Raw genomic sequence first — 26,034 nt, forward strand, 5'->3', positions numbered from 1 at the left:
TGCATTTGACATTGCCAAAATTGTTTCCAGACAACAAAACGACAGCTGTGGCACAGTTTTGTTTCAAGTGCAGTGCATATTTTTTAACTAGATGGTTACATGATTTTGACATCCCTCTTCAGAGTGACCTCCTAGTATAATGACCACTGTCTGCCTCTCATACTTTCCACTTACGCCTCTGCATTCAAAACTGTTAAGATGGATGTTCGGTAACTTCCTTGTCTTTGGTTTTCACCAAATACCAATTTAAATGGGCCACTTCAGACTGAACTCCTTTCAATAGGGTGTTTGTATGGTAGCCATCGCAACCAAACATTCTGGATACATGAAGGCTTTCAATTTCTGAAACGTGGAGGAATTGGCGGAGGAGGGGGGTGCAGGGTTCATCCTACGCAGTAGCGCTTGTCCATCTGCAGACACTCGGCGCCTTATAAGAGCGTCCTTGATAGCAACACCTCCATGGTTCATATCTGAAGCACTGGCTCAGCTCATACATTGATGTGCCAGCTGCCAGCCCAATGACCTCACCTCTTTAGACGTCAACCCTCCCCCATGTGGGGGTCAACAATGCATTCATGCACTCGCACTACTTCTGTTAATGGTTTTTATGTCTTTGCAGATGAATAGGAAAGTGAAGAAAAGCACACACACACACACTGCTGTCCTTCAGCGTCATGTCCGGGTGTTTTCCCACTTGACGGCCAACACTATAGCAACAAAAGCCAGATGAACCAAAGAATTCCCCTTGATTCTTTTATGTGACCGGAAAACTTCCTCTAGTTGAATGTGAAACTTGAAAGTTAAATAGCATTCCTAGTGAACCATTACTAATGCCGTTGGAAATGAATAGCACCAGTTTATCAGCTGGAAAGATAAGTTACACGCCCTTATTTTCACCAGGGTATTTTATTTTGGGTCTTTCAAAAAAAGAAAAATTGCTCTGTGCCCCTGCTTACCGTGTGCTTTCATAGAGGCTCATTCAGCAGTGCTATAAGTAATGTGTTTTATCATTGCTGTCAGACTGTAAGTCCTTTTACTTTTATGTAAGAATATGCAACTGGAGTCAATTACTGACAATCTAAACATGAGAGGGGTAAGCCTCAGATTCCAGTAATTCAGCTATCGCTACTTATGACAAATCCACAGCCCAAGATACAATGTGCTCTTCTAGTGATAGTTCAAACAGTGGATTTATGATATAATGATGATGACATTATCTTGGTATCAGTGGGAGGAAAGTAGCTTCATCCCATTAAAAATGTGAAAGCTGCCAACTATACATAAAAATCCACATATACATGCATGTTCATGCCCAGACTTTACCTTGAGTACTGTGAGTGTTTTGGCACAGAGGCATCTTGCACTGCTAATATTCAGTAACAGTTATGGGATTTTGCGTGATCCTAAAGCTGACATCTTTCCCAGTTTACATCAGTTCTAAAACGATTAGAGCATACAGACTACTTTCATTTTTCTGGGTTCATTTTCAGACATTCACAAATACTTTATAGGTTCCTTGGGGGAAAAAATAAAAAGATGTCAGCAAAGAAAAATCCATACTCTCAGCAGAAATCATTGCTTCAGCTTGGGTGTCAGATGGCATTGGATTTATCTGAGACTCTCTTTTTTTCTCTCTCTCATGGGTATTGTCTTTCAGATCAGGATCGGGAGACGGAGTGTGGTCACCAACAGTTAGTGAAGATGGCAAGACAAGCCCTTACATGGAGCCCGACTCACAGGTAACCACTGTTTACAGTGGATTTCCCCAAGCACAAGTCGCATGCATTTCTTAAGATTTGAATTCACATGAGGTGGGATGCGGTCAGGTTTCTCGTTGAATTTGTCATGCTGCCAACCAGAGCGATGGCTATAACTGCATCATGACTTTGAAGTACAGTTTCCTGGGTGTGAGACGCAATTCTCCTCAGTGACAGAATCCATGGAAACAGGCACAACAATCAATCTTGAAATTGCATGTGTGCTATCATTCACATGATTATAAATGAGATAATGCATCCCACTGTTCACTGGAATAGTTTTGAATTAGTATCTTGATTGTTCTCCAAATGTATGAGCTGCCAAAAGGACATTCAAGGCATGATGAACTCTAGCAGATGATCTTTTCCAAGTTTTCCATTGCTGGCAGGCTAGCAGGTTTCTGAGCATGGAGGAAACAGGAGGTGTGTGAGTGTGTGCGCACATAAGCTGTGAGTATGGATATTGTGTGACTGAGGCAGACAGACAATGGGAATATTGTGCTTCGGATATGTGAGAGATGTCCATTCGTCAAGTATTGTGTTGTTGTATTTATGGAGTTGCGATTGATCTGTCTCAGCCCTTGTTGTGGCAGCATATCTGTGCTTAAAAGGGTGGGACAGGCATACAAAGAGCCGAAGTGAAATCTATCTGCCCCCTCATGATGGAGTGTCTCGTTTATTACAAAAAAAGTGTTGTTTTTTTTGGGTAAGAGCCAGTAGTTACGGATGCAATTTATCAGCTTGGGTTTTGGTTCTATTCTAATTTCTTTATCTAGGATTTTGATAGTTTATTGGAAATAGACTTTCCAAAAGGCTGGTTTGCTTGGTAAGTCTAACCTAAAACCGAATTAAATAATTTCTCAGTTACATTTCCTAATGTGTTAAATGTTTTCGGTGAGTGACCGTTCTGGACTGCAGGCGGGCCAATGAAACGCCCAGACTGTTTTACTAATGAGCCACATTGTTGGAATACACCCAGAATTTGGTTTGGCATTCTCTTGCTCAAATAAGCAGTCTTTCCTTGAAGATGTTGCCTGAATGGCAGGGCATGTTGCCCTATGCCATATGTGCTTTCACAAATGTGATCATGCACCTCCATACTATCATGAATGAGGCTTTAGAAACTGCACTGATACGCTAATTTTTCTAACATTTTAATTGTTGATTTTAATTTGTCACCAAAGAACAATTTTCCACTTTAATTCCATCCATCTTGAAAGATCTGAGATAAGGCAACTCAGAAGGTTTTATATGTATGGTGTTAGTCAGAACCTCCCTGACATCACGTTGGAGCGCACCCTCCTACTCAAAGTGTCATAGCTTTTAATCCAAACCATTATATTCAACTCAAGCAAGTAGTTTTAATGCCTTAAACTAACCAAATAAAAACTCCATACTGAATCAAAGCACTCCCATGCAGGATACAAAAGTTCAAAAAGAAAACTCCCACATGGAAAAATGATGCTGCAATACTTGATACTGCAAAGGAAAGAAGTCATCCAGCTGAATCAGAGCAAGTCATACTGGCTTCAGAAAAAGTTGGCTGATGTTTGAAAGCACAGCCTAATATGGTAAATGGTAAATGGACTGGTTCTTATATAGCGCTTTTCTACTCATCTGAGCACTCAAAGCGCTTTACACAACTTGTGCATTCACCCATTCACACAGCACATCTTTCTAAGTGCTTCATAGCTAACATTCACACACATTCATACTCCGATGGATGCATCGGAGAGCAATTTGGGGTTAGTATCTTGCCCAAGGATATTTGGCATGTAGACTAGGGGAAGCCAGGAATCGAACCACCAACCTTCCGATCAGTGGATGACCTGCTCTACCACCTGAGGCTTTAAGATATCTTAGAAAAGCATTAGGTCCATATTGTCCTTGTGTCTACATTCTGTTATTTTGTATATCCGAAAAACTAACCAGAGATTGTGGCTTGTTGTACATTTAAATTCATAGACAGATCAAATTTCATGTTTTCAGCACCACAGGTAGAACTCTATGGCAACCTTTTAACAGTGTGGCTATTAGCTCAGGTCTTGCTATGATTAAAATAAGAAAATACGAAGTTGGAGTGAGAGGAACCAACAGCTACAGGAATTTCTACAAACACAGACATGAATGACAGGAGGGCTTTGCGTGAGGGTAATATGAGAGCGGCAAATCTGTCTTCCTCATGCTGCTTTTTCTCTCTGTTTATCTCTTCTCTCCATCTCTCTTTACATCTTTTCCAGTCCTTCTTTTCTTCCTTACTGAAGTCTAAAAATGTTCTCTGGCATCTCATTTTATGAAGTAAACGCGGACAGCTGGAAACCTCCAAGTGAGGGCCACGTTATTGTCACGCTCAGGTGGAACCTTCTGTGCTTTACAAGAGGAAACATCCACTCCCTAGAGTCACATAAAGAACTCACTCTTTCTTTGTTTCCTTCTTTCTGTATTCTGATTCAGTTTGCCCACGTGACATTGCTGATTGTTCACAAGATACTTTAGAAACAGTGTATATACCACGCTTTCTGTCCTGACAGATCCAGCTTCTGTGACGTGATGCTTGAGCTAGTGTGGACAGCAAGCTGAAAGTCACTGTTTCAGATTGTGTTGCTTAAGGCTTGAAGCAGTGAATCCATCATTCAAAACCTACCTTACAGCATGACACTTAACTTGCAGCATATTTTATGCTGAAGCAGTATGTTTTGGGGTGAAAAATGAAACCAAAGAAGAACACTTAGGCTCACATATTGTAATAAAAAAAAAAAGAAAGAAAAATCACCACATGCCTCAGTTAACTAAGAATGTTTCAAAAGAAGCGCTATAACTTTAACCCAGTTAAGTTCACCAAATCCAGTGATGGCATCCTTCAGGCCTTTTGAAATTGAACATTTTCCTTTTCATTCATGAACTCCTTGACCAACTGGCTTTGTTGGAAATTCCAGTCCCACCAGTGGGAATTTTCTGCTGAGCAGGAAGTGACACATGGAAGGAATGAAGTGTTTCCTTTCACCTTGGGAACACGGGAGATTGTCATAAAAGTCGGTGTGCAAATGATGTATTTTTGGATATGCGCTAAGCAAGCATATGACTTAATACTGTTGTATGATGGGACTGTTTTGGGAATTTTGGAGGGTTTCTTTTACTAGTTTCAGTGGGACAGGGGAGTGTTTCCAGGGAGTGCTCATGTCTTTGCAAGAGTGTCTACAAACTACCGGATACCATACACAACTTCCTGAAATAGAAATGATTGTGATAAAGAGTGGAGAGAAAGATAAAGCAGTGATGAGGTAACTGTCATAACAGAAGAAATAACACGAGTAACTATGACAACCAGTTTTTACCTAAGCTTTTACTGTACAGTTCTGGGAAGGTTAGTGAACTATAATCAGATATTTGGCACAACTTCCAAATTTCATGCAAAACAAAAGGATTAATATAATAATCTGGATACAAATCAAGCTCCATACATGGAAAAAGTAATAAAAAATACCTTTTTAATTCATCTTCAAGGTGCCAGAAGAATCTCAGTCCTCCATGTCAAGGTAGTCTTAAGTGCTTTACAATATTTCACTTCTCATCCAAGAGGCTTCTTCAATTCTAAAAGCTAACCAAGTGCCAGATATTTTATACCCTATACCCTCACTATCAAAAGCCTACCAGCACTTTAGCCAAGATGTCTTATAGCATCTTTTTTTCTTGTCAGAAACCCATAAATCTCTAATTAACATTATTTCCTGCCCCAGATCTTGATAGCCCAGAACCACTTTGATTATTTCTTCTTCATGTACAATATTGAGTACAAAAGTACTCAGGTACAGGGCACCAATTTAGCTCACTGTTTGAGCAGGCACCTATATGCCCTGTGGCTAAAATTGAGCACTTAGGTTTGAGTCCAGCCTCCTGTCTAGTCTTCACTCCTGAACTATTAAATAAAGACAAAAAACCCCCACTATAAATCTAAAATAAATATTGCCACACATTGCAGCCAGAGGAGGTGCTCGACCATGGAAACCTGTACCATGAAGCTCCTGAAGCATGGTGTTGGTGCTGATGTTAATGCCAGAGGAGATTTTGAACCCTGCAGTTTATGAGTCAGCGGAGAGTTGGCGACTTTTATGCACCATCTGTCTCAGCACTTGGTGACCATGCTCTGTAACTTTATGTGGGCTGCCATTTCGTGGCTGAGTTGCTGTGGTTGCTAAATGCTTCCACTTTGCAATGGTACCATTTACAGCTGATCATGAAATATCTAGGAGAGAAGAAATTTCACAAACTGGTTGCAATGATGGCATCCGCTTAAAATCAGCGACCTCTTAAGAACGACCCATATTTCACATGTGTTTGTACAGGGAGACTGCGTAGCTGGAGACTTTATTTTGTCCACCTGTGGCAATTGGACTAAAAACACCTGAATTCAGAGTAAACAGTCCATCCAATATCCAATGTATCTTCAGTAGTGCAGGTATTTATTGTCTGGCTCAAGCCCAGCTTTACTTTTAATCCAACTGAACTGAAGACAATTTGATTTGATGGCAAGTAAGATAATTAATGAAGCCAAATTTGATGTAAAAGCAATATAATAACAGATTTACATACAAAAATTCAATCACCTTTTCCAAAAGAAAAAATGCCTCTTGTAAATGGTTATCTAACCGTACGTCTGAATTTTAGCACTTGATTGCCAGTTTTACTGTTGGAATGGTTTAGTGGAGGAGTAATGCAATACCATGGGTTACTGACATTTTGGGTTTTCAAAATTCCATGCCTTAAATTACACAGTGGCAGCTTCAAGTAGGTGGGAATGGCTCGCACTCAATGTTCGTCTAACAGTATTATTTGGCAGGGCAGTATGTAAATGCCATTCATGGCAACTGGCCTATTATTATAGCGATGGCTATTGTGGCTGAGTGCTGTGGCCCTGTGGAAAGAATGAGGCTCCACAATGCGGAAGCTGAGAGGTCTGGATCACACGTCACTCGAGCTTCCAGTCTCAGCCCAGGAGCTGGCTGCTGAAATTGAAGTCTCCAAGTTAACATTAACAGTGGCTGACAGAGACCTTGCATGACTAATTCCTTCTTGGTTTGGATCTGATTTTACTCTTAAAACAAAAGTATATGAATATTTTTTTTCTAATGAATGGCACAAGGCTACTGTTCTCCAATTAAAAAGCATTAAGAACAATTTGCCTTTTTAAAAACCCAAATATAGTTTAAATGTTAAACTCTTCACATTTGTACTCCGGTAAAACAGATGGTGAGCTACTAGATTGATATATTTTGTTAACACAAAGTAGATTGGCATTTACCGCATAAACATTCTGATTGTGTTTTAACAACATGGAGTTATTACTTGATTTCAGCTATTCTCATGAGTTACCAAAGCATGTTGAATGGGTCAGGTTTTACTTGATCCCCTGTCGGGAAAACTCAGATCAGCAGACCAGTAAAGCATTAAGAGAAAGTCATTTTAGCAGCTCCACAGGCATTTTAGATGTCAGGCCTGTGACCCCACCTATTTGGTTGTTTGTGTTCACTAATCAACCAGTCATCCCCAGAAATGTCAAATCAGCCTCCAGGTTTTCTTAATGGAGCCTTTCCTGCCCCGCTTGGCTGCCATCATATTGAGGGAGTGAAGTCGTTAAGCCCTCTTTGCTTATGGTCCAGAGAGACTGCGGGAGTCTGGGCTCATTCATATTTAGAAAATTGAAACTGTATCAACTTTGTCAGGGAATAGAGCAACGTACCTGTGTGTGTTTATTTTTATTTTTTTAATTTTATGCTGCTTTTTCAAGGCCTCAAACTGATATCAGGATAAGTACGTAGCTTTTATATTGAGGTCATTTGATGAACTTTGATCTGTAATTAGTTATCCATGAAAAGTACTAAACTCCAAATGGCAACCAAAATGAGCAAAACAATCAACAGTGATAAACCTGTTGGTCCTTTTTTTAAATTAGTTTGATCATGTGATCATATGAAGTCCAAAAATAACATCTTTTAAAATAACATCAACTGTTTTAATGATTAAAAAACAAACAAACAAACCAAGTATATCTTCTGTAAAGCATTTTCTTGTATGGAACAAGTCTCTTACAGCTTACTGCCTTCACAGCTGCCTGCGCGTTACGCAACAAAGTTAGTTTCCTTACTTAAATCATTTGACTTTCTCTACGAGATAAACTTATTCCAAACCAAATAGTAATGTTCCCCTAAATGCTCACATTTGAAATAAGCTGATATTTCTGTCATGCATTACAATGCTAAAGATAGCTGCTTCATAACAAATTTAATTTCAACCCAGTGTGCACTGCACAGAAGTTAACGTGGACATGACATTATCTCAATAGTTTAATTTAATAGCACAAAATTGGTAAAAAAAAAAAAAAAAAAAAAAAAATCACATTTTTGTGATTAGAGCCTTACATTCCACCATCTTTTAAAATCTTTCTCCATGCTCTCCCACTCACCTCCTGCTCCCTGATACCTCCTCTCGGGCTTGCCTTCCTCCTCTCCCAGTGAGGCACCCACAACCAGGACAAGGGAGCCATTAAAGGGCTGGTTTGTGTCTGACTAGTGGTGCAGAGCGCCATGTGAAAAGCTTAATTTTAAATGTCCAGGGGGATTAAACCTTGCAGGAGGGAAGCAGTACGCCTGTGTGTGTGTATTATCAGGAATTTGAGCATGTGTGACTGGCCTCGGCCCTCAGTTAAAGACATATGATTTCAATTAAGGCCCACAACCTTTTTCTCTTCCTCGACCCATCCCCCTCTCGTGTGTCTACCACTTTCTAGCTAATATATAGTTGGGACAGGAGGTAAAACCTCTATCATCTCCCATTCAGTTTCTTATTAATCACAGTAACTTTTAATAGCAGTAACAAATAGCAGAACACTGCTGGGTTCTGCTATCTTTATGCTTTCTTTACTTTTTTGGCACATATGCTCTTACATGGCCAGCCTTCCTGAAGCATTAGCCATGCTTGGTTACCACTGAAAAACAGGTCAGTAAAATCAGATGGCACCCTAAATTTATGAGCATACAGCGATAGATGATATTGGTTCTTACAAATAGTTACTGCTATTTGTTCCTTATCTGCATTCTGTGTTCCTGTGATTTCTCTTCCTCTTAGGCAAGAGGAATGTAGTCAAGCCTTAGGAGAAAGTGTGGCTACTCTCAAGAGAGAAAAATTTCATTCAGTAAATGTATGTTGTTGAGGTCTAAAGATGAAGAAGAAAGTTGCTCATATTAATTTTAAATTGTTATGACTATATTTGAAAAGTAAGAATGGAGAATGAGCAGAACTGGGGTGATTAGGCATTCAGAAGATTAATGCAGCTATCACTTTAAGGCAAAATCTCCATTAAACCTCTAGTACACCTTTGAAATAGAAGAATAAATCGCTGTAATGGGGAAGTTGGCTTAAATCTGATATTTGTAATAAAAATGAAAATCAAGGCACTATACTTTTAGAGCAACATGAAAGCACTAAAAGGTTCTGAATGTTACCAAACTGGCATTTTTATAAGGCAAGTCCCAGATGTGCAGCCTTATAAATCTACCATCCATCCAAAGGAAATATCTGTGTAACAGACGTGCACAACCAGAGAGGAAAGAGTGTTATGAGGAGAACAAAAAAAGACAAAAGGAATGGCTGGAGTATGTGGTTCAGTTCCCTTTGAAACAAAAGGAAGCAGACCATATCATACAGGGTGTTAGGGTGAAAATGGGTAAATCTGTACTTGCTTCTGACAAGAAAGAAATCTAACTAAACAAGACTTTTTAAGAACTTTGGCATTGGTTTTACTCATTTCTTTTCACCGCGGAAATGTTATGACCCATGTGGGACTGGTTTTAAGTTTCTGATCCCCCTTTTCACTGAGATAGTATTCTCTTGGAAATTATACATCTTAGCTTGATACTGAGCTGGACAAAACCAGCTCATTTTACATCCACACATTTGCATGATGTGAAGAGTTTCGGGTATCTGTTAAGATGTCTCCTGGGCACCTCCCTTTGGAGTTTTTCTGGGCACACCCAACTGGGAGGAGACCCCAGGGTAGAGTCACAACCTGCATGAGAGATTATATATCTCATCTGTCCTATTTATTAATGTTTGGAATGGATTATACACACCTTCTGGCCTATTACTAGGTGTGCTGTGCTTAATTTGAAGATAATTATAGGGGTGGCGATGACTGACAATGGGTCTTTAATGGACTGATACCATTTGAAGAAGGTGATTCTTTTAATCTCCAGTATTGTTATTTTGTGTCAAAATGCAGTGCACGAAGCACGCACCATGCAACTCGACTGCTGATAATTTCTGATAATTAAAAGATATTTGCTAACTCCATATTCACATTTTTTCGGAACATTAGATTTGCCGATTTTGACTCAGTTGGCTTTATCAGAATTTGCAGTCGTACTTCCCAAAACCTGTTACGTTCTCAGATGTGAAAAAGCAGTTGAGTATTTCTTGTCCTTAGGCCAGAGGTTGTTTTGTGCTCCACAGATTACTTATCTGTGACAAGATTGATATCTGAAGTCAGTTAAATATAGATAGATAGATAGATAGATATCTATCTATCTATCTATCTATCGATCGTTATACATTAACATGTGGTTACCTGTCCCTCACATCTCACTTGTACACATTAGTGTCATAACTGTAATGCCTTTACTGTCATTCTACTGCAGGGGCATGTAACGTAATACACTCTCAGGGATTTTCCTTTACGTGTTTTGTTTTTTGTTTTTTAATTTCCTGAATCACCTACATGAATGAGCTTGCTTGTTGAAAGTTATTGTTCTGATTTTTATCTACAGATTTAGCCCCTGAATAAATATGAGAAATGAATAATGAGTGCTAAAAAAGACATGTAGCAACAGTGACTTCTGAAGAACTTCACCTTTGTAGCGCTTGGTATGTTCTTAAGGAACAGTAAGTTCTCGAAGGGTTGAAATAAAAAGAAAGCCGGCAGTAAATCATCGTATTGGAAATTAAAAAGAAAACCTGTCAAAGTGGAAGGAAGGAAGTGATTCGAGCAGCCGTGTGATACTGTAAACCATTAAACAATATTTGCAGTCATCGAAACCAGTGTTATGACTATATTTTTAGCTGACCTCTCGCTTGCCATACTGTAAATAGAACTGAGTGTAAGTACTGCAAATAGTAATTTTTTTTCCAAGGGAGTCTTCATTTTTGTCAGAAATACAGAACCTTTGGAGAAAGTGTGTTACTGTACCCCCGCACCCCCATTCCTTTTGGATGACGATGGGGCTTGCAGCACTGTACATTTCTGATTGGTTGAGTGTCAACAAGGGTTTATCTATATCATGGTCATTCCTCAGATGACCTCGTAAAAATGGTTTGCTCACCATAAGTTTAGCCTTTTTTGTGTTTTGAAATCCCTTTGCTTTCAGTTGACTGTTTACCAGCAGCCACATTATTTAAGTAATAAAGTATGGTAAAGAGCACAAGTGTAGGACTCTTCTCCATGCTTACTTGCACTGTCGCCTGTCTGTTGACAGTCATCTCTACCTACTGGATTGGACTGGTCTACGGTTAGGGTTAGGGTTAGGGTTTGAGCACTTCAAAAATGATGTGGAGTTTGCCTCCTCTTCGCAGTTTTTTTTAGACCACTGTGGATAGACAGACAACCAACGATCTGAAGGAACCTTTTAGTTTGAGCTAAGGCGAATGAGGGTAACTTTGATTAAATTCCCATGAAGTCCCCCATCTGTACAAACAGGGCTAAAGATAACGACTGGAATCTGGTTTGGCTATTCCACTCAGTGGTAAGAATCAGGCTTCGGCTTGTCTCGTTTGCTTGAAGAGAGAGCCGCAGAGAACTGGGTGTTTCTGACATCCTGACCAAAGAGGGTTTGGCTCTCGGTTTCTAAGAGTGCTGAATCTCCTGTCTGCTTGTCTCAACTTTACCATGAATGGCTATCTGCTAGCACTTTGCCCAGAGAGTTACTGTGAGAGTTATATTTGTCTTTATTGTCCATGGTTGTTGGGGGAGTCAGATGAGATGTTTTAAATTTCTTGAAAGTCATCAGTCTTGACTGCAGGAGGGAATGACGAAGTGTTTTTCCAAGACCAGGATGTGGGGTTGTTGGTGTTGAAGAGGCGCTATGAAGTAGTAATTAAAAAGTGTGTGTGTGTGTGTGTGTGTGTGTGTGTGTGTGTGTGTGTGTGTGGGGTCCAGGCGAGGGCAGAGAACAGGATGACATCCAGCAGGACCCTTCTGTTGAAATGACAGGTGTCCTGTCTGCAGAGGCGGTGAACCTCCACCACCTGTGGCTAAGGCCCTTTAAACTAGGCCAGACATAGCCACACATACACTTGCACGCACTCAAACTCCTTCTAGTGTCTCACAGTCAACAATGATCTGACTGTCTCCCTTACTGGTGCATTGCTTAACTTGTAAACAAGTCATTTTATTCTTAGCTGAAATGTGTATAGTCTAAATTCATGCGTATGCGTGGGCCTCGTCTTTAGTAATTCAAGCTTGCTATTTAGCTCTCATATTCAAAGCACTAAAACACCATGAGAAGTGGTGACATCATTGCAAATGTTGAAATAAAACCTTATCTGTAAAGTTCACTGTCTGATATGGATGAGCCAAGCTGGCAGTGGGTGTTATCACTGAAGCGTGCTGATAAACACAGTGTCTCACTGTTGTCAGTGTTGTGTTGGTGCAAATTCATGATAAGGCCGTTGACCCAGCCATAAACACACTTACTGCGCATACAGTGGTGTAATTGTAGATTGTAATTGTCTCTGCATCTGCCCTGCATTAGTCCGGCACATTCTTCCAAACACGTTGAACACAGAAATTATATGGCAAGAGTCTAGAAAGTCTGCTGCAGCATGTCAGAAAGATAATAATTTAATCTTCTGCAGTATCTCAGCTCTGTCATCAACCATGAAGGCTTCAGCTCACAGAAGTAGCCAAAAAGCAGTACTTAAAATACACAAGTTAATCTGTTTTGACAGAAACATCTGCAGGAAATCTAATGCGAGCTCCTTCTTAATAAGCCTTGGTATTAAACAGGGAACAACACAAATGAAGTGGAAAAAGTTTTTCATTTAAACCTCATTGCTGCAAAGCCTCATTCGCAAACAACTGTTCATTTTCTCTCTGACGACTTGTGGTTTTCTAGTCAGGACACCACCGGGTTTGTTTTCTCTTTCATGTTCTCTTTTTATTCTCATTTCCGGAACCAGAACATAATGTTGTATGAGCTATAAAAGCTCATTATCCTTTTTTCCTTCCTTATTACATTAGCAATTCTCCCTTAATGTAGGAAACTTACCAAAGAATCAAAGTTTCTCTGTAACTGCATACATTTTCAACCATAAAATTGTGATGTTTTCCTGTGATGCTGACATCTGCTCTTCCTGTTTGGTAAACGTGTCTCCTCTTTTCTTTCCTTGGTTTTAGAATTTTCGTCCGATCACTAGCGGATATGCCAGTTACACCCGTAAACCTTCATATACCGCTGAACCCCAGTCACCTCAGGTTCCTCAGCCCGCTAACCTGAATAACGGACACTCCAGACCCAACAACGGACACAGCTATGGGTATGGCAATGGAACCGGGCACTCTCAGTACAACAACCCTGCAGGACTATATGCTCACAATGGAAGCAATGGGGACAGATCACTGCCGAGCAAGATGGGAGGTCTCAGCATCAGTGCCACACACAGGTGAGACAGCAATACCGTGTGCTTTCCAGGACTGTAAATCATAAGCATCCAGCCACACCTTACTTGCACTTTTGACAGGTTAATCTACAGTTACTGTAGCGCTTGTTATTTTCAAATATTTACCCTCCTCTTTAAAAGAAATGCAGAAGCAACACCAGTTTTTATTCTGAATGTTCTAAAATCCAATAAGTATAAGTAAATAAGTATAAAAAAAATCTTCAAATATAGTTTAAAGTCTATTATTTTAATGCAACAACATTTTCTTTTACTTATCTTGTGCACTTATCCCAAGTTTCTGGTTACTTTGCTAGCTAGAAATCCAATTTGTTGTTGTGTTTACCTTAACAAAAAAAAAAGAAATCAATGAACCACGTGTATGTAATAGCTGTTTATATCAGATTTCAAAATATCCCCCTCATGAGTTTTCATGGACCTTTTTACACACATTATATCTGTGGGAAAATCACACAAGGAAATAGCTTTACCTTTCCCTCCACTGCTTCTAAAAACAATCATCCTATCTATTATTAAAGCCTCACCAGTTTCCTTGCAGGTCCCTGTGCAGACACTTAACACAGAGACACAGAAACAAACACACTGGATGTCTTTTGATACAGCTGCACAGATAGCCTTGTGGACTGTAAAAGGCATTTGCTGTCTTGTATCCCCTCAAGTGGGCAATAAATGTGCATGTTCAGTCTCCCAGTGAAGATGCTTTTGAGCACTCCTAGACACAGCCCCCACATACGCACACAAAGTTGCACTCAAGTGTTTTAACACTATCTTTGTTGCCTGCTGTCAGTCAGTTTCTCTTACACACGTATTACACAATTCTGTCTGCTCTCGCTTTCTCTCAATCACTCTCACTTTCATGACAGCTCAGGCTTTTCCTCTCAGACACACAGTCAGACTCCTGAAAGGGCATCTGGAGACAGACTTGTATTTAAGTGTGTCTGGACTTGCACACATCTGTCAGCAGTCCTAGTCATCTTCCAGAAGTTAGAATGTTTAAACTTTTCCAAATGAAGGGAAGCACTGGGAATAATTTGATAGATGACATAAGGAATAGAAGTATAATACAAAGCCGTTTTGATTAAGACTTCATGCGTTGAGACAGAAATACAAAAAAATGATGCACCGATGCGCTCTATATATGCAGTTTTAATTAGAAAAGAAAAATACTGTAGTTCTTCCTTACTCTTTCTCCTTACCTCATATGGCTGCAGCCATCTGAAACTTTTATTCCTCCCTTGGTCCCAAAACACATTTTGACATTACAAAAATATGAAGTGGCTATATTTGACATCTGCTTAAAAACAAAAATAGTATTCCCAGGATTCACAACTTTGTCCTTTTAGGGAATACTTATTGTTTTTTTTTTTGTTTTTTTTTGTTTTTTTTATCCTCTTATTTAGAAGATGGAATCTCCATATCTGTAAATTTAAGCCAAAGCAGTAGTGGCCTGGGGAAAATCAAGAAAAATGCTACTTCTCACTTCATTTGTCACCTCAATAAACAGCAATCTGTTATTTCAGCTCGTTTTTTTTATTGTACATTCTCTTCTGATGTTGCATTCCGAAAAAAAAAAAATTATTAGGGTATAATTTCATTATTGGATAACTTATAAATAAATTATAAGTGTGTAGTATCCTTGTTTTTTTTTTTCATCCGATTCCTTACCTTACTCATTATGTTTGGTTTCAAAGAGAAATCATGCTAATGCACCATGCAGAGGGCTTCAAAACAAAAGCCAACAAAACAGTAGGTGATGTCATGGTGGCGATGTCCTATTTTTATGTATAGTCTACAGTCTTGATGGATCACTAAAATAAATTTATGTTTCATGTCTTGTCACGGTTGAATTTAAAATGGGTTATACTGAATATTGGTTTCATTGAATCTTTCAGCCCAGAGCCTCCCATACAGTCTCCTGTGAGCCGTAACGGATTTGACATGGAGTCAGACGTCTACAAGATGCTGCAGGACTATGAGGAACCTGTCTCAGAACCCAAACAGTCTGGCTCCTTCAAATACCTCCAGGGAATCCTGGAGGCTGAGGATGGAGGTATGGATTCATGTGTTTGCATATTTGTGTGTCTGCTTATCATGTGTGCAAAAATTAGGCAGAAAAAAGCATGTGAGAGTTCACTCACTGAACCTTTTAAACTTTATTTGGAGAGATCACCCATTGCTGCTAAAGATTCTTGTTGACATTATTGCACCAATTAACTTTATTGTGAAAGTAAAGTCATTTTATCTTGCTGAGTAACCATTTTGCCCACTAAATTTCCAAAAATAGCCCAAGCAATTCAGTTAGACTTGTTGTTCAACACTTCAAAGCAAAAAAACTATACATATATATTGCTTTTAAAAGCTTGAAAAAGAGTAGATAATTTTATGTTAGAGAAGAAATTAAGCTTTAAAACTGCCAGTTTTAAATTTGTTTTAAGTTATAAGTTTGTGTATATTTTCTCTATTTATGACAAGCTGTCATAAAGAAACCAAACAAACAACACTATATTTATACTTTACAACAATGATAATATCAGCTGTCAGAATAATTGTCGGTGCCACATACCAAACAGGTATAATGCACAAAGTATCTGCACATCTGCACAAATATAAATGTAAACGGTGGAAATTTCTGAGTAACTATTTCCTCTAATGCAGATGAGTCTTGTGATTCCAGTTAAAGGGACTTCTTGCACAGGCATTCGTTCACTGACTGTTATGAACTCCTCTAAGTAGCATAGTTTTCCTTTTATAGAAATACACAGACAGCAAGGTTAGGGGACAGATAGGAAGACATGGGGAGGAAAGCGAGATAGAAAGTAAAAAAAAACAAAACAAACACAAGACAAAGGAAGCAGGAGAAAGATTAAGTGTTTTAAATAGCTTGCATGCAGATTGGCAGGGGGAGTTTTTGTAGGGCAATTTACTGCAAAAACAACTTTACAAAGGACAATAAAGTGAGAAATATGGTTTTCCCGTCTGCCTTCTGACCGCCTGGAATTCCAGCTTTTAAGAAGGGAGTCATATGATGCTGACAGCAGCAGGGAAAAGCTAATCCCTGGAACTAAAACCTTCTCTTCACGTTCCATGTTTACTGTTAACGCAGCGCAAGCCCGTTGGTATGTTCAAACACAAATAGCATGGGCCTCAGAGAAAATGATCTGTCACCAGTGACTAAAGATTTTCTAAACCTCAGATACTAACATTGACACATCTTTAAAAAAAAAAAAAAAGTCCTTTAACCCTAATTGCATGTAAAACAAACCAAAAAAAACCCCAAAAAACACGATATAAACTTCTCCACTGCTATAAAAAGGCTCTAATGAGTAAGTACGTAATCTTTGTAATGCTAATTCTTACTCAAATATCCGTCCCCCATCCAAAGAGGGTATACAAACTGACAATACATATACTACATACTGACTATACTTACTATTACATCAGCTTTTGATATACGCCAGTTATCCAAGATTTGGGAAATTTATTTGTTATCACAGTTAATATAGTAGTAGTAGTAGTAGTAGTAGTGTTGTTATTGTTTTTGTTATAGTAAATATATATGTACATAAATAAATAATTGTATTTTTTCAGGATCTACAAATCAAAACAGAAATTAAAATGGCAATGAAACGTTAAAATAAAAGAACAAACAATTCTCTGCTAATCAGATGTGCTGGGTTGTAGAGAGTTATTGCTTGAGGTAAGTATGGAGTATTATTTAATTGTTATGTTAATATTTTTATTCAACAAACTGAAAAAAATCTGTATGGATATAGATTTCAATTCATTTGTACCATGAAAATGTCTTCTGTTTGGGTTTTTTTGGCGGTTTTTTTTGTGTTTTTCATCAAATGTTTACTACACAAGATTACATAACTCACAACTGCTGCCTTTAATGTGCAGGGTAAATGATGTTGAGGGCCGTGTTCTAACCAAAACAGGATCATTTCCACCTAAGTAGTTTTTGGTGCCTGAATTTATACAGGAAGTGTAATCAAATAAGAATGAAAAAGTAAACTAATGAGCAAAACACAAAACTCCTGAATGAGACACAAACCTCTTTTAGCTGGCGTGCAAACTCGTGACTTATTCATTTGCCAATCCTCCAACTTCCAAATGTGGACGTTTTTAATCTTTAAAAGAAGATTATCTCACCTTAATGCCAGGGCTAGCACAAAAGGGCACCAAATCCGAAGTAAAACTTATCAGGACAGCAGTATGCACTGCATATTTACTACAAATAAAACACAAAATAGTTTTTAAAAAAATCAAGTCTCTGAACTGGCATTATATAATGTTTAAGAGTTTTAGATAATTTAGAGTAGCATGATTTAAAGGTTTTCTTTCCCTGTAGAATACTCCGTTGTCTGGTTATTACATCTCAGGATCAGCCTTTGATGTGAGAGCTGACAGGATAATTAACAGCACAGGGAACAATGTAAACTTCTTCTGTGGGGAGACCTGGATCAGAGCCAAACCAGACTGTTTTCATAATTTGTCACTTCTTATAGCAGTTAAAGCAATAAGATGCTAACAACAGATGAAAGAGGTTGGATGAAAATGCAGATTTTAGGACTGATGGATTAAAGAGATTAAAGGGACCTCTTTTGTCTGCTCTCATCTGCCTTTCAGCTTGAGTGACTGACAGGTTGATTGACAGACTAAATCCTCGATGAAACAGAGACTCTAAGTTTCATCAAGCTATCTGTGCCTTTGTTGATTCAAAAGCTACCTGTGTCTTTGTTTCTATTCTGTGTTAGAGAATTAAATCCTTCTCCAGATGCTGCTTGTTTCCATTTCTTTTTTATTGTGAAACAAGTAAAAAAAAATACTGCATTTGAATGAATGTCTTAAATTGCTGGAGGTGGTTCCTTTTTGGAGGCTAAAGCCAGTGTAGAGGTCGTGTTGACTTTTAAGGGCTTTTAAAGTTAAAGCAAACAAAAGTGTCAGTTTACCAAGAATTCCACAGAGTCTTCCATGGTTTGGTTGCAATGTGGATGGAGCGGTGGTGTGACTGTTAAATAGGAAAGTTGGGGTGTTTTAGGAAATACTGCAACAACATTACACTTGAGTACATATCCTGTTTTCCACAAGAGGACATTGTTTTAGCAGCAAGGACACATACAAACACAAAGATGTGAAATGTGAAAAGGTAAAAGCAAGGAAAACAGCAACATGAAGAATTAAAGATAAGAACACTCAAATGCTAAGCTGTGCCACAAACCAAAATTCAATCTGCACTGTTGCAGATTGAATTTTATAATTTTCACCTTTACTGCTGATCGTTTGAGGCAAATTTTGAAGGAACACAGACCGGGGAGTGTTTTGTTTCTTTAACAGTTGGAAAAAGAAATAAACACAGTGCCAGTGACCCCTGAAAAATACTCCAGACTCAAATGTTGTTTGTTTAAAGAAATTTCCAAAATGGGTTCAGGCTGTGTCCTTTCTCAGAAAAGACCTCTAAAGAGCACATCAATCAGCAGGACTGTTTTACTTTCAAAGTATAACATTCATCACATTTCTGATTGCCTCTTGGGTTACACCACTAATACTTTTACTTAACATGTGGGATATTTAAAGGATCTCTCCAAAATGACCACAACTGAAAAGGGTAAAATGATGAAAATAAGCTTAACACTGTTTGGGGTCCCAATTAACCAGGCAATGTTAAAAAAGAGGGGTTGGGGGGGTGAAAGAGAAGCAAAATGCATCTAAAAAAGAGGGTTTCTAGGTGTCTAACATGTGATTCTAGCAGTGTGAAGCGATTTCACGGTGATGTGACATGAAAAAAGACGTAATTGATATTTGGTGTTAACAGCCCGTTGTAATTTGTTATGCTTCTGTCAGTTGGCTTACATTTAATTATACTTTTTTTTTTCATCTGCATGTGTGGCCCCATATTAAAAACAGCAAATCTTTCTAAAACATTTCATCAGATCTTTCTCGTCATATTTTTCTTGGCATTATTTTTGACAGATTATTTTTGATAGAATCCTTCCTTTTAAACATCTTGGATGGAACCAAACCAACACAACACATGTTTCAGGAACAAATCAAGATGTCCTTGAAGAGTTGTAGAAACAGTACCTCTCAGTAGCTGTCGAAAACGACACTGATTCCCACTGCCTTAAATTCTGTGAAGCTTCGCACTCTGCGTTTGACATGGATGGTGGGCACAAGTGTGCCTGTCTGTTTTACAGTGCGTCTGCTTGACATTAGTCACAGATTATAGTGTGAATGTTACATGGGGTGAGATATGTGCTGCAAATGGACAACTTGTCACTGTCGATCAAACGATACATTCGTGTGTTTGGCAGCAAAATATAGCAGGCCTGTGTGGAATGGCTTTTTTTTTTTTTTTTTTTTTTTTTTAAGGTAAAGCAAGAGCTGAAAAGCCCCCTTTTGCACTTATTTATGACTGTGGTACAAAAAATGCATTAGCTTTCCCGCTTGTTAGAAAGTCATGGTTCCATTAGAGTGCCTTAATGGGCAACTGAGGCATTCATCCCAGAAATAACATGGTCTGATAATATCATCTCTTAAACACACTATGGAGCAGTCAGAGGCTAACTGACACTGAGGGACAGAAATCACTTTGAGGAAGGTGCCAGATGTACGGTAATTACACTGTGGTTACTGGTAGTCATAGGTGGCCTGTTTGGCTGAACGGCCTCTGCTGGCACATCATCAGCAAAGGGAAGTCATGTAGTGGCTGTGCTCTACTGATTTACTCGGCTGCGCTTGGATGCATTGTACTGGCTCCAGATACCCACTATAAAATATCCCCTTTAATGCGTTCCAGTCAGGCATGACTAAATACCTGATTGTCTTAGAATTCACTTCTAATAAGAAATGACAACCATGGGAAGGTAGTAACACGCATCTACCACAGTACCACCATTTAAACAACCTAAAATCTGTTTTAAAAAATCATAACATAAATTAGCATTAAGCTTTATCTTGAAAGAAGACAATTCAAAGCATGCATCCATGGAAGATTTCTGAATCTCAGTATTTTTTTAATATCAATACCAATTATGCCAGAGCTGCCCTAAATGACTGTATTGTTGATTAACAAAAAATATTTTATTATGTTTCTTTACTTATTCACCAGCGTGCAAATGCTCTTTGATCAAAATAATATTTTTTTTTAATGCTAAAATATAATTATTGTGATTGTCCATGATTCTTAAAATTCACTGTTTTACAGTATTTACTTGCACTCCTGAACAGGAAAAGTAGTTTTAGTAGTTAAAAATGTTGTTCTTAAATAACTTTTTTGTATAAAAAGACAAATTCAGTTTGTTACTTGCATAATAAATAACAGTAATTTTAAACAATTTTTAACAGTATTTTTAGAAAGATTTGCAGGTTTTGTTTTTTCTGTAACAGATGGTTTGATAAATTTGTTAAGCCGTTTGTAAGCAGTATGATGAATCTCTTTACAAACCATTTTGCGTCTTTCACATGCGTCGTGTGATTGTAGCATATCGATGTGATGTGATGAGGTTCCATGAGGTACTTTCCTTGCTTGGTGTCGAGCCAGGCTGACTGATGCATTCCTCCCAGGAAAGGCACTACAGAATGTGACACTTGAATAGGGATCACGGGAAGGTGCCAGAGACACAGAAGAGGCACACAAAATGGAAAGAAAAGAAGGAATTCTGTGAATGTGATTTAAGGAGAACAGACAAGCAGAGCCCATATTAGGAAAAAAAAAAAACCATAGAAAAACTGGCAAATGTTCCTATCAGTATGTCTTGTAGGATTACTGTGTACATCGGTACTACAGTTTTTGCAGTTTCAATAGAACGAGGCTGAAGAAGAGCAAGAATGTTACTGTTATTTTTTTAATTAAAGCTTTACCATGACTTGTCCCCTGGTTCCTGCAACCATGAACCAGGAGTTCAGGGCAGTTGCTGGGTCTTTGCTGTTTGGTTAATGCAGTGAATGTTGTTCATTTCAGTGTTAAAGTGTAATAATATTAGTTGGATGTTTTGCTTGAAGTCCTCACTTGCATGTACTTGGACAAACCAGCAGAAACATCTTCATATCCAACAGACACTGTGTATTTCATATGTGTTGCTAATAATATAATAACACAACCATTGATTAGTAACAGTGTGCTTGTTGTGCTAACAGCTGAGAAAAAGAAACCATCTCAGTCACACTTCTTCCAAGTGTATCTCACAAAGGCGCTTGAGAGTCACACAAACTGAAAAATGGTTGAGTGGTGAACAGAAACTACAGACAACTCATGTAGCATTCCCTTTCAGGAACCTATGTGACTTTTCACCTTCATTTAACAGAGTAGCGCTAACTTAACTTTAATTGAGAGAAATATGGAGACATACAGTCTGAAGAGATAAAAAAGATGGCAACTGGACTTTCTTAAACTTTAACTTAAAGAAGTTCAATCGCTTTCTTTTTCAAGCTCCCAAAACTACCATGACCTGAATGAGTGAGAACCTACAAACACATGGAGACATATATAAAATACGCTTACCAGAGGGATACAGAGGAAGTGTTGTGATATCTCAGTGTCTAGAATCCCTGGAGCATGATGTACTTGCCTTTTTTTTTTTTTTTTTTTTCTTTTTCAAGTATGTCTCTTAACGACATATCGTTTTTCATAGGTGTGTCACCAACGGAGAGAATGAGAAACTTAAAGTCTCCCGTCAGATCTCCAATCCCCAAGTTGGGAAGCCCCATCCCCAGCCCTATGTCTGGTCTTCAGAAACTACCCCAGTGCACACGGTGCTGTAACGGTATTGTGTAAGTATTGTGCAAATTCTGACTTGTATATCCTAAGATGACAATAATATGTAAATAATGGGGTCATATTGGCGAGGGACTCTTTGGGCTGTGTGTAATATAAAAACATGTGCATAAAATATAAAAAAATGTACTTTTACATTTCAAGAAGCCATAAAAGTGATTAACTTGAAAATTTGCTGCGGTACAGTACAGACAAAATAAACATGACATTGGAGATATAATCGATTTTCTGTTGAAATGCTTGTGAGGGTCAGCAGGAAGTTATACATCTCCCACTTATTTTATCATTCTGTCTGCTGCCATAAAGTTTAAGAGTATGCGAGGTGAGTCAAGGTTCTTCCCCCGATTTTGAAAACAAAGAAGTGATCTTTCACTGGTCGACATGCACAGACAGGCCTTTCAATAAGTCCTCAGAAAGCTCTGCTCACATTTATCATTTTAATGATTAAACCAAGCCATCCTCCACACCCTTTCCCATGCACACATTCTTCATACACGTATTGTGAATTGAACACACCTTTTGACAAACTAACCACATACACCGGTAATCCCCTCTCTAAAAAAGCAGCGGAGGTTAAAGAAATGTTAAAAAAATGATGTCATAAGCTTATTTTCAGTGTTAACAAGAGAACATTGTGGAAGCTTGTGCAGTATAATACGGCTGCTGTGACCTAAAGGCTTTTTACAGTCTTTAAAGATGTATTGAACACTGTGTCAGGAGTTTATCCTGCGAGTCATGCGGCCACTTTGGAAAAGCAAAGCACCAAGTTTATGATTTAATGGTTGTTGGCCCCAATCTCAAGGCCAGACAGGAAAATCTAATTGGAAACTATGAATGAACAACGTCCCTAACACTCTTGTCACCGTGCAGCTGACCAAAGTTCTTCTAAATTCACTGGTGCCAGTAAGTAGCCATGCAGCGGAATAAATGTGTACTGTTTAACAGCGTGTAACCTTTCTGCCACCTGAAGCTGACACACGACATGTGATGAGCTGTATTCAAATGCTTGCATAGGTACAGTGGCTATAAAGTATAATTCCTGATTTGCATAGATAATGCAACATTTGATGAACAACTGTGAGTCATTCATTTTTGCTTAACGTCTACTGTGATGAGGACATCTTTTTTTAAACTGGCCTTCAAAAAGTCAGACAGCCTTTAAAGGAAAACTGCATTTTGCAATTTGCTTATCTGTCCAGTTTCCGATCACGTTTTTATGTATTCATATCTTCCTCTATTGCTAAAAAGGTGAAATATAAGCCTCGAACACAGTGTGCACTCTTATTTATCACATTAATAAATGTTAAAGAGCAGGACTGAATAACAGGCTTAACCAAACTACGTAATCAGTGTTTATCATGATCCAGTAGAAGCTGCAGTAATTCACTTCTGCAGCTGCAGGATTTTATAACTTGTTACATTTATTTACAGTATAGTAAACTCTTTTTTTGTCCTCTTTTGTCTCTACATGTAGTGGCACCATCGTGAAGGCCCGGGACAAGCTCTACCATCCTGACTGCTTCATTTGCGACGACTGCGGCATCAACCTAAAGCAGAGAGGCTACTTCTTTATCGAAGACAATCTGTACTGCGAGACCCACGCAAAGGCCCGCGTCCAGCCTCCCGAGGGCTACGATGTTGTTGCTGTGTACCCCAACTCCAAGGTGGAGCTGGTCTGAGATAAAAGAGGGGGGGCTATACTGTAATACAACTGGTAACCAAAATATTGTAGAATGCGGCTACTGAGTTTACTCGCCTAAACTAATCAGGGTCTGTCAAGCAGGAATGCTTATCTTGGGTCAGTTTTGACTTTAGGAGAGTGAAATTTGCAGTTGAGTGATCCCAGATCAGTGCTTCCACACTGACAGACTTGATGAATGCTTTTTATATTGAGCATATCGAAATCTGTTGACAGAATACAGCTTTGGTAAGATAAGCATCGCAAATCTCCAGACTATTAAAAGGTTAGCGTTGTATGTTATAGTATTTAAACTGGCAGCCCTAAGCTCGAAACACATGGCAAAACTTATAAGAAAACAGATATGACTACTCTTGCTTTTTTACTGATCAGGTTATTACAAACGTAATCTCCCACTTAAGCCTTACACTAACTTTAAGACACCATGTGCATTATCACAAAATATTTTTGAGCTGATTTGCTGGGATGTGATGTGATGAGCTGTGCCGAGGATGTGGTTATTAGCTTTGAGGACTAATTTTCACAGTTCTCTTCTCACCACATGATATTCCAAGTCCTGTAAGGTATTCTGATATATTGTTCAAGTCCTGGTTATGGGTTAAAAGGCTTTTTTTTTCTCCTTCGCTATAATTCAATAATATACTTATTTTTGGATGGATTTTAGCATTTCTAACTCACATTTATGCAATTTACCTTTTCTGTTGCAAAACCGGGGAACATTTCTGTTTAGTTTCCATGTTTTTCTTCTGCTCACTTGTCAGTTATGCAAACAAAATAAGCAATAGTTCACTTGAAGCATATCTCTAACAATGTCTGGAATGTGTCAGTATGTTTTGGTGACTGGGTTTGCTGAACCTCTGCTTGTAATAAATGCCTCCGTTTGCAGCTATGCAAGCACCACCTTCTGAAAGGTAAACAAATCCCTGCTGGAAACATCCTGAAAACTCTGTGAGAAACTCTAGAACTTGTTGGGAGTCAACTTCAAAAAATGATTCCCCCCAGATGTGAAGAAATGCGACTTAAATGCTAAAGTAAATTAGTTGAATGCAGTGCATCCATTTGGACATTTTAAGCGGGTGTGATGCACATCTGCGAATACAGTGTAGGTAGGTGGTGCTTCTGGCTTATGCACCTGACTACGAGAGGAATTTCACTTCTCACACTGAAGAATTCCTGTTCACAAGAGCACAGAGTTCACTGGGCGCTGAGCCTTCAGGTTGACATCAGAATTCTCTCCACCTCTCATGACAGCTTTTAAAAACGATTGTGTGCATTTGAGACTGGAGACATAGCCACAGAAATCTGTTAGGACCGTGTAAACTGGGACTTCACAACCTACAACATGTGGGAACAATACTCACTTTATTTCTTTCTTCATTTTTTTTGTGACCCCACTATATACTGTAAATTCACACAGTTACTTTTTGGAAGAGAGCAAAAGACAGAAGTTCCCGCAGTGGCTTCAGATTTCTACAGCCAAGCCCTTAAGGCTAATGAAATATATTTCTACGTTTCCTCAGAGGGAAGGGGGGGAAATAAATTTAGGGACTGAGGTAGGGTGAGAAAGAGAAATGAGGGGACGACATGTATTTTGTTTTCTTGACAGAAAAACTTTCTGTAAGAAACGTGTAGCAATCAGTCTTAGCTTATTGTGAAATAATGTAATGTGTGGTGGAGTCAACGTGGTGCAGAGGAGCGATGATGTCCTTAATTTTAGAAATATTGCTAACAAAAATACTTCTGTAATTTGAAATGGGAATAAATTTTTGCATCGCTGATTTCCATTCTGTTTTCCAGATAGTAGCAGTGATGTTTAGCTGCTGGTATCTACCCAAGCTAGTTACGTGTAAATTATGAGAAAAATATATTGCTACCACATTGTGTCTTTGGTATTGTACATATTTGTTTCATTGTGATTGCTTTAACACACAGTATAGATCATGTCACTTGCGTGCCTTTGCAAACCCTGTGTCTAGTCTTTAAATAATTTCTGAGACACGAATCCTCTCCTTGTATTTAACTTATTGTTCTACCAACACATGTTTTTGTTCTGGATCTTCTTATTTGCTCTTTTTTTT

The 26,034-nt window shown here is 38.6% G+C and overlaps 1 protein-coding gene across 1 annotated transcript in view; it reads left to right on the forward strand.

Moving 5' to 3' along the window:
* pdlim4 (PDZ and LIM domain 4) overlaps positions 1 to 25,925 on the forward strand; it is a 45,332-nt gene extending 19,407 nt beyond the window's left edge. The window contains exons 3-7 of the mRNA XM_085364643.1: positions 1,658 to 1,739; positions 13,201 to 13,466; positions 15,374 to 15,531; positions 22,115 to 22,253; positions 23,732 to 25,925. Coding sequence (XP_085220769.1) covers positions 1,658 to 1,739; positions 13,201 to 13,466; positions 15,374 to 15,531; positions 22,115 to 22,253; positions 23,732 to 23,936 — 850 coding nt within the window. The 3' untranslated portion in view covers positions 23,937 to 25,925. The remainder of the gene's footprint in view (positions 1 to 1,657; positions 1,740 to 13,200; positions 13,467 to 15,373; positions 15,532 to 22,114; positions 22,254 to 23,731) is intronic.
* Positions 25,926 to 26,034: the final 109 nt, after the last annotated feature.

The sequence above is a fragment of the Diplotaxodon limnothrissa genome, linkage group LG10 (genome assembly GCF_057381915.1).
Source record: "Diplotaxodon limnothrissa isolate DT_005_m linkage group LG10, D_limnothrissa_male_GT1.1, whole genome shotgun sequence".
Taxonomy (NCBI): domain Eukaryota; kingdom Metazoa; phylum Chordata; class Actinopteri; order Cichliformes; family Cichlidae; genus Diplotaxodon; species Diplotaxodon limnothrissa.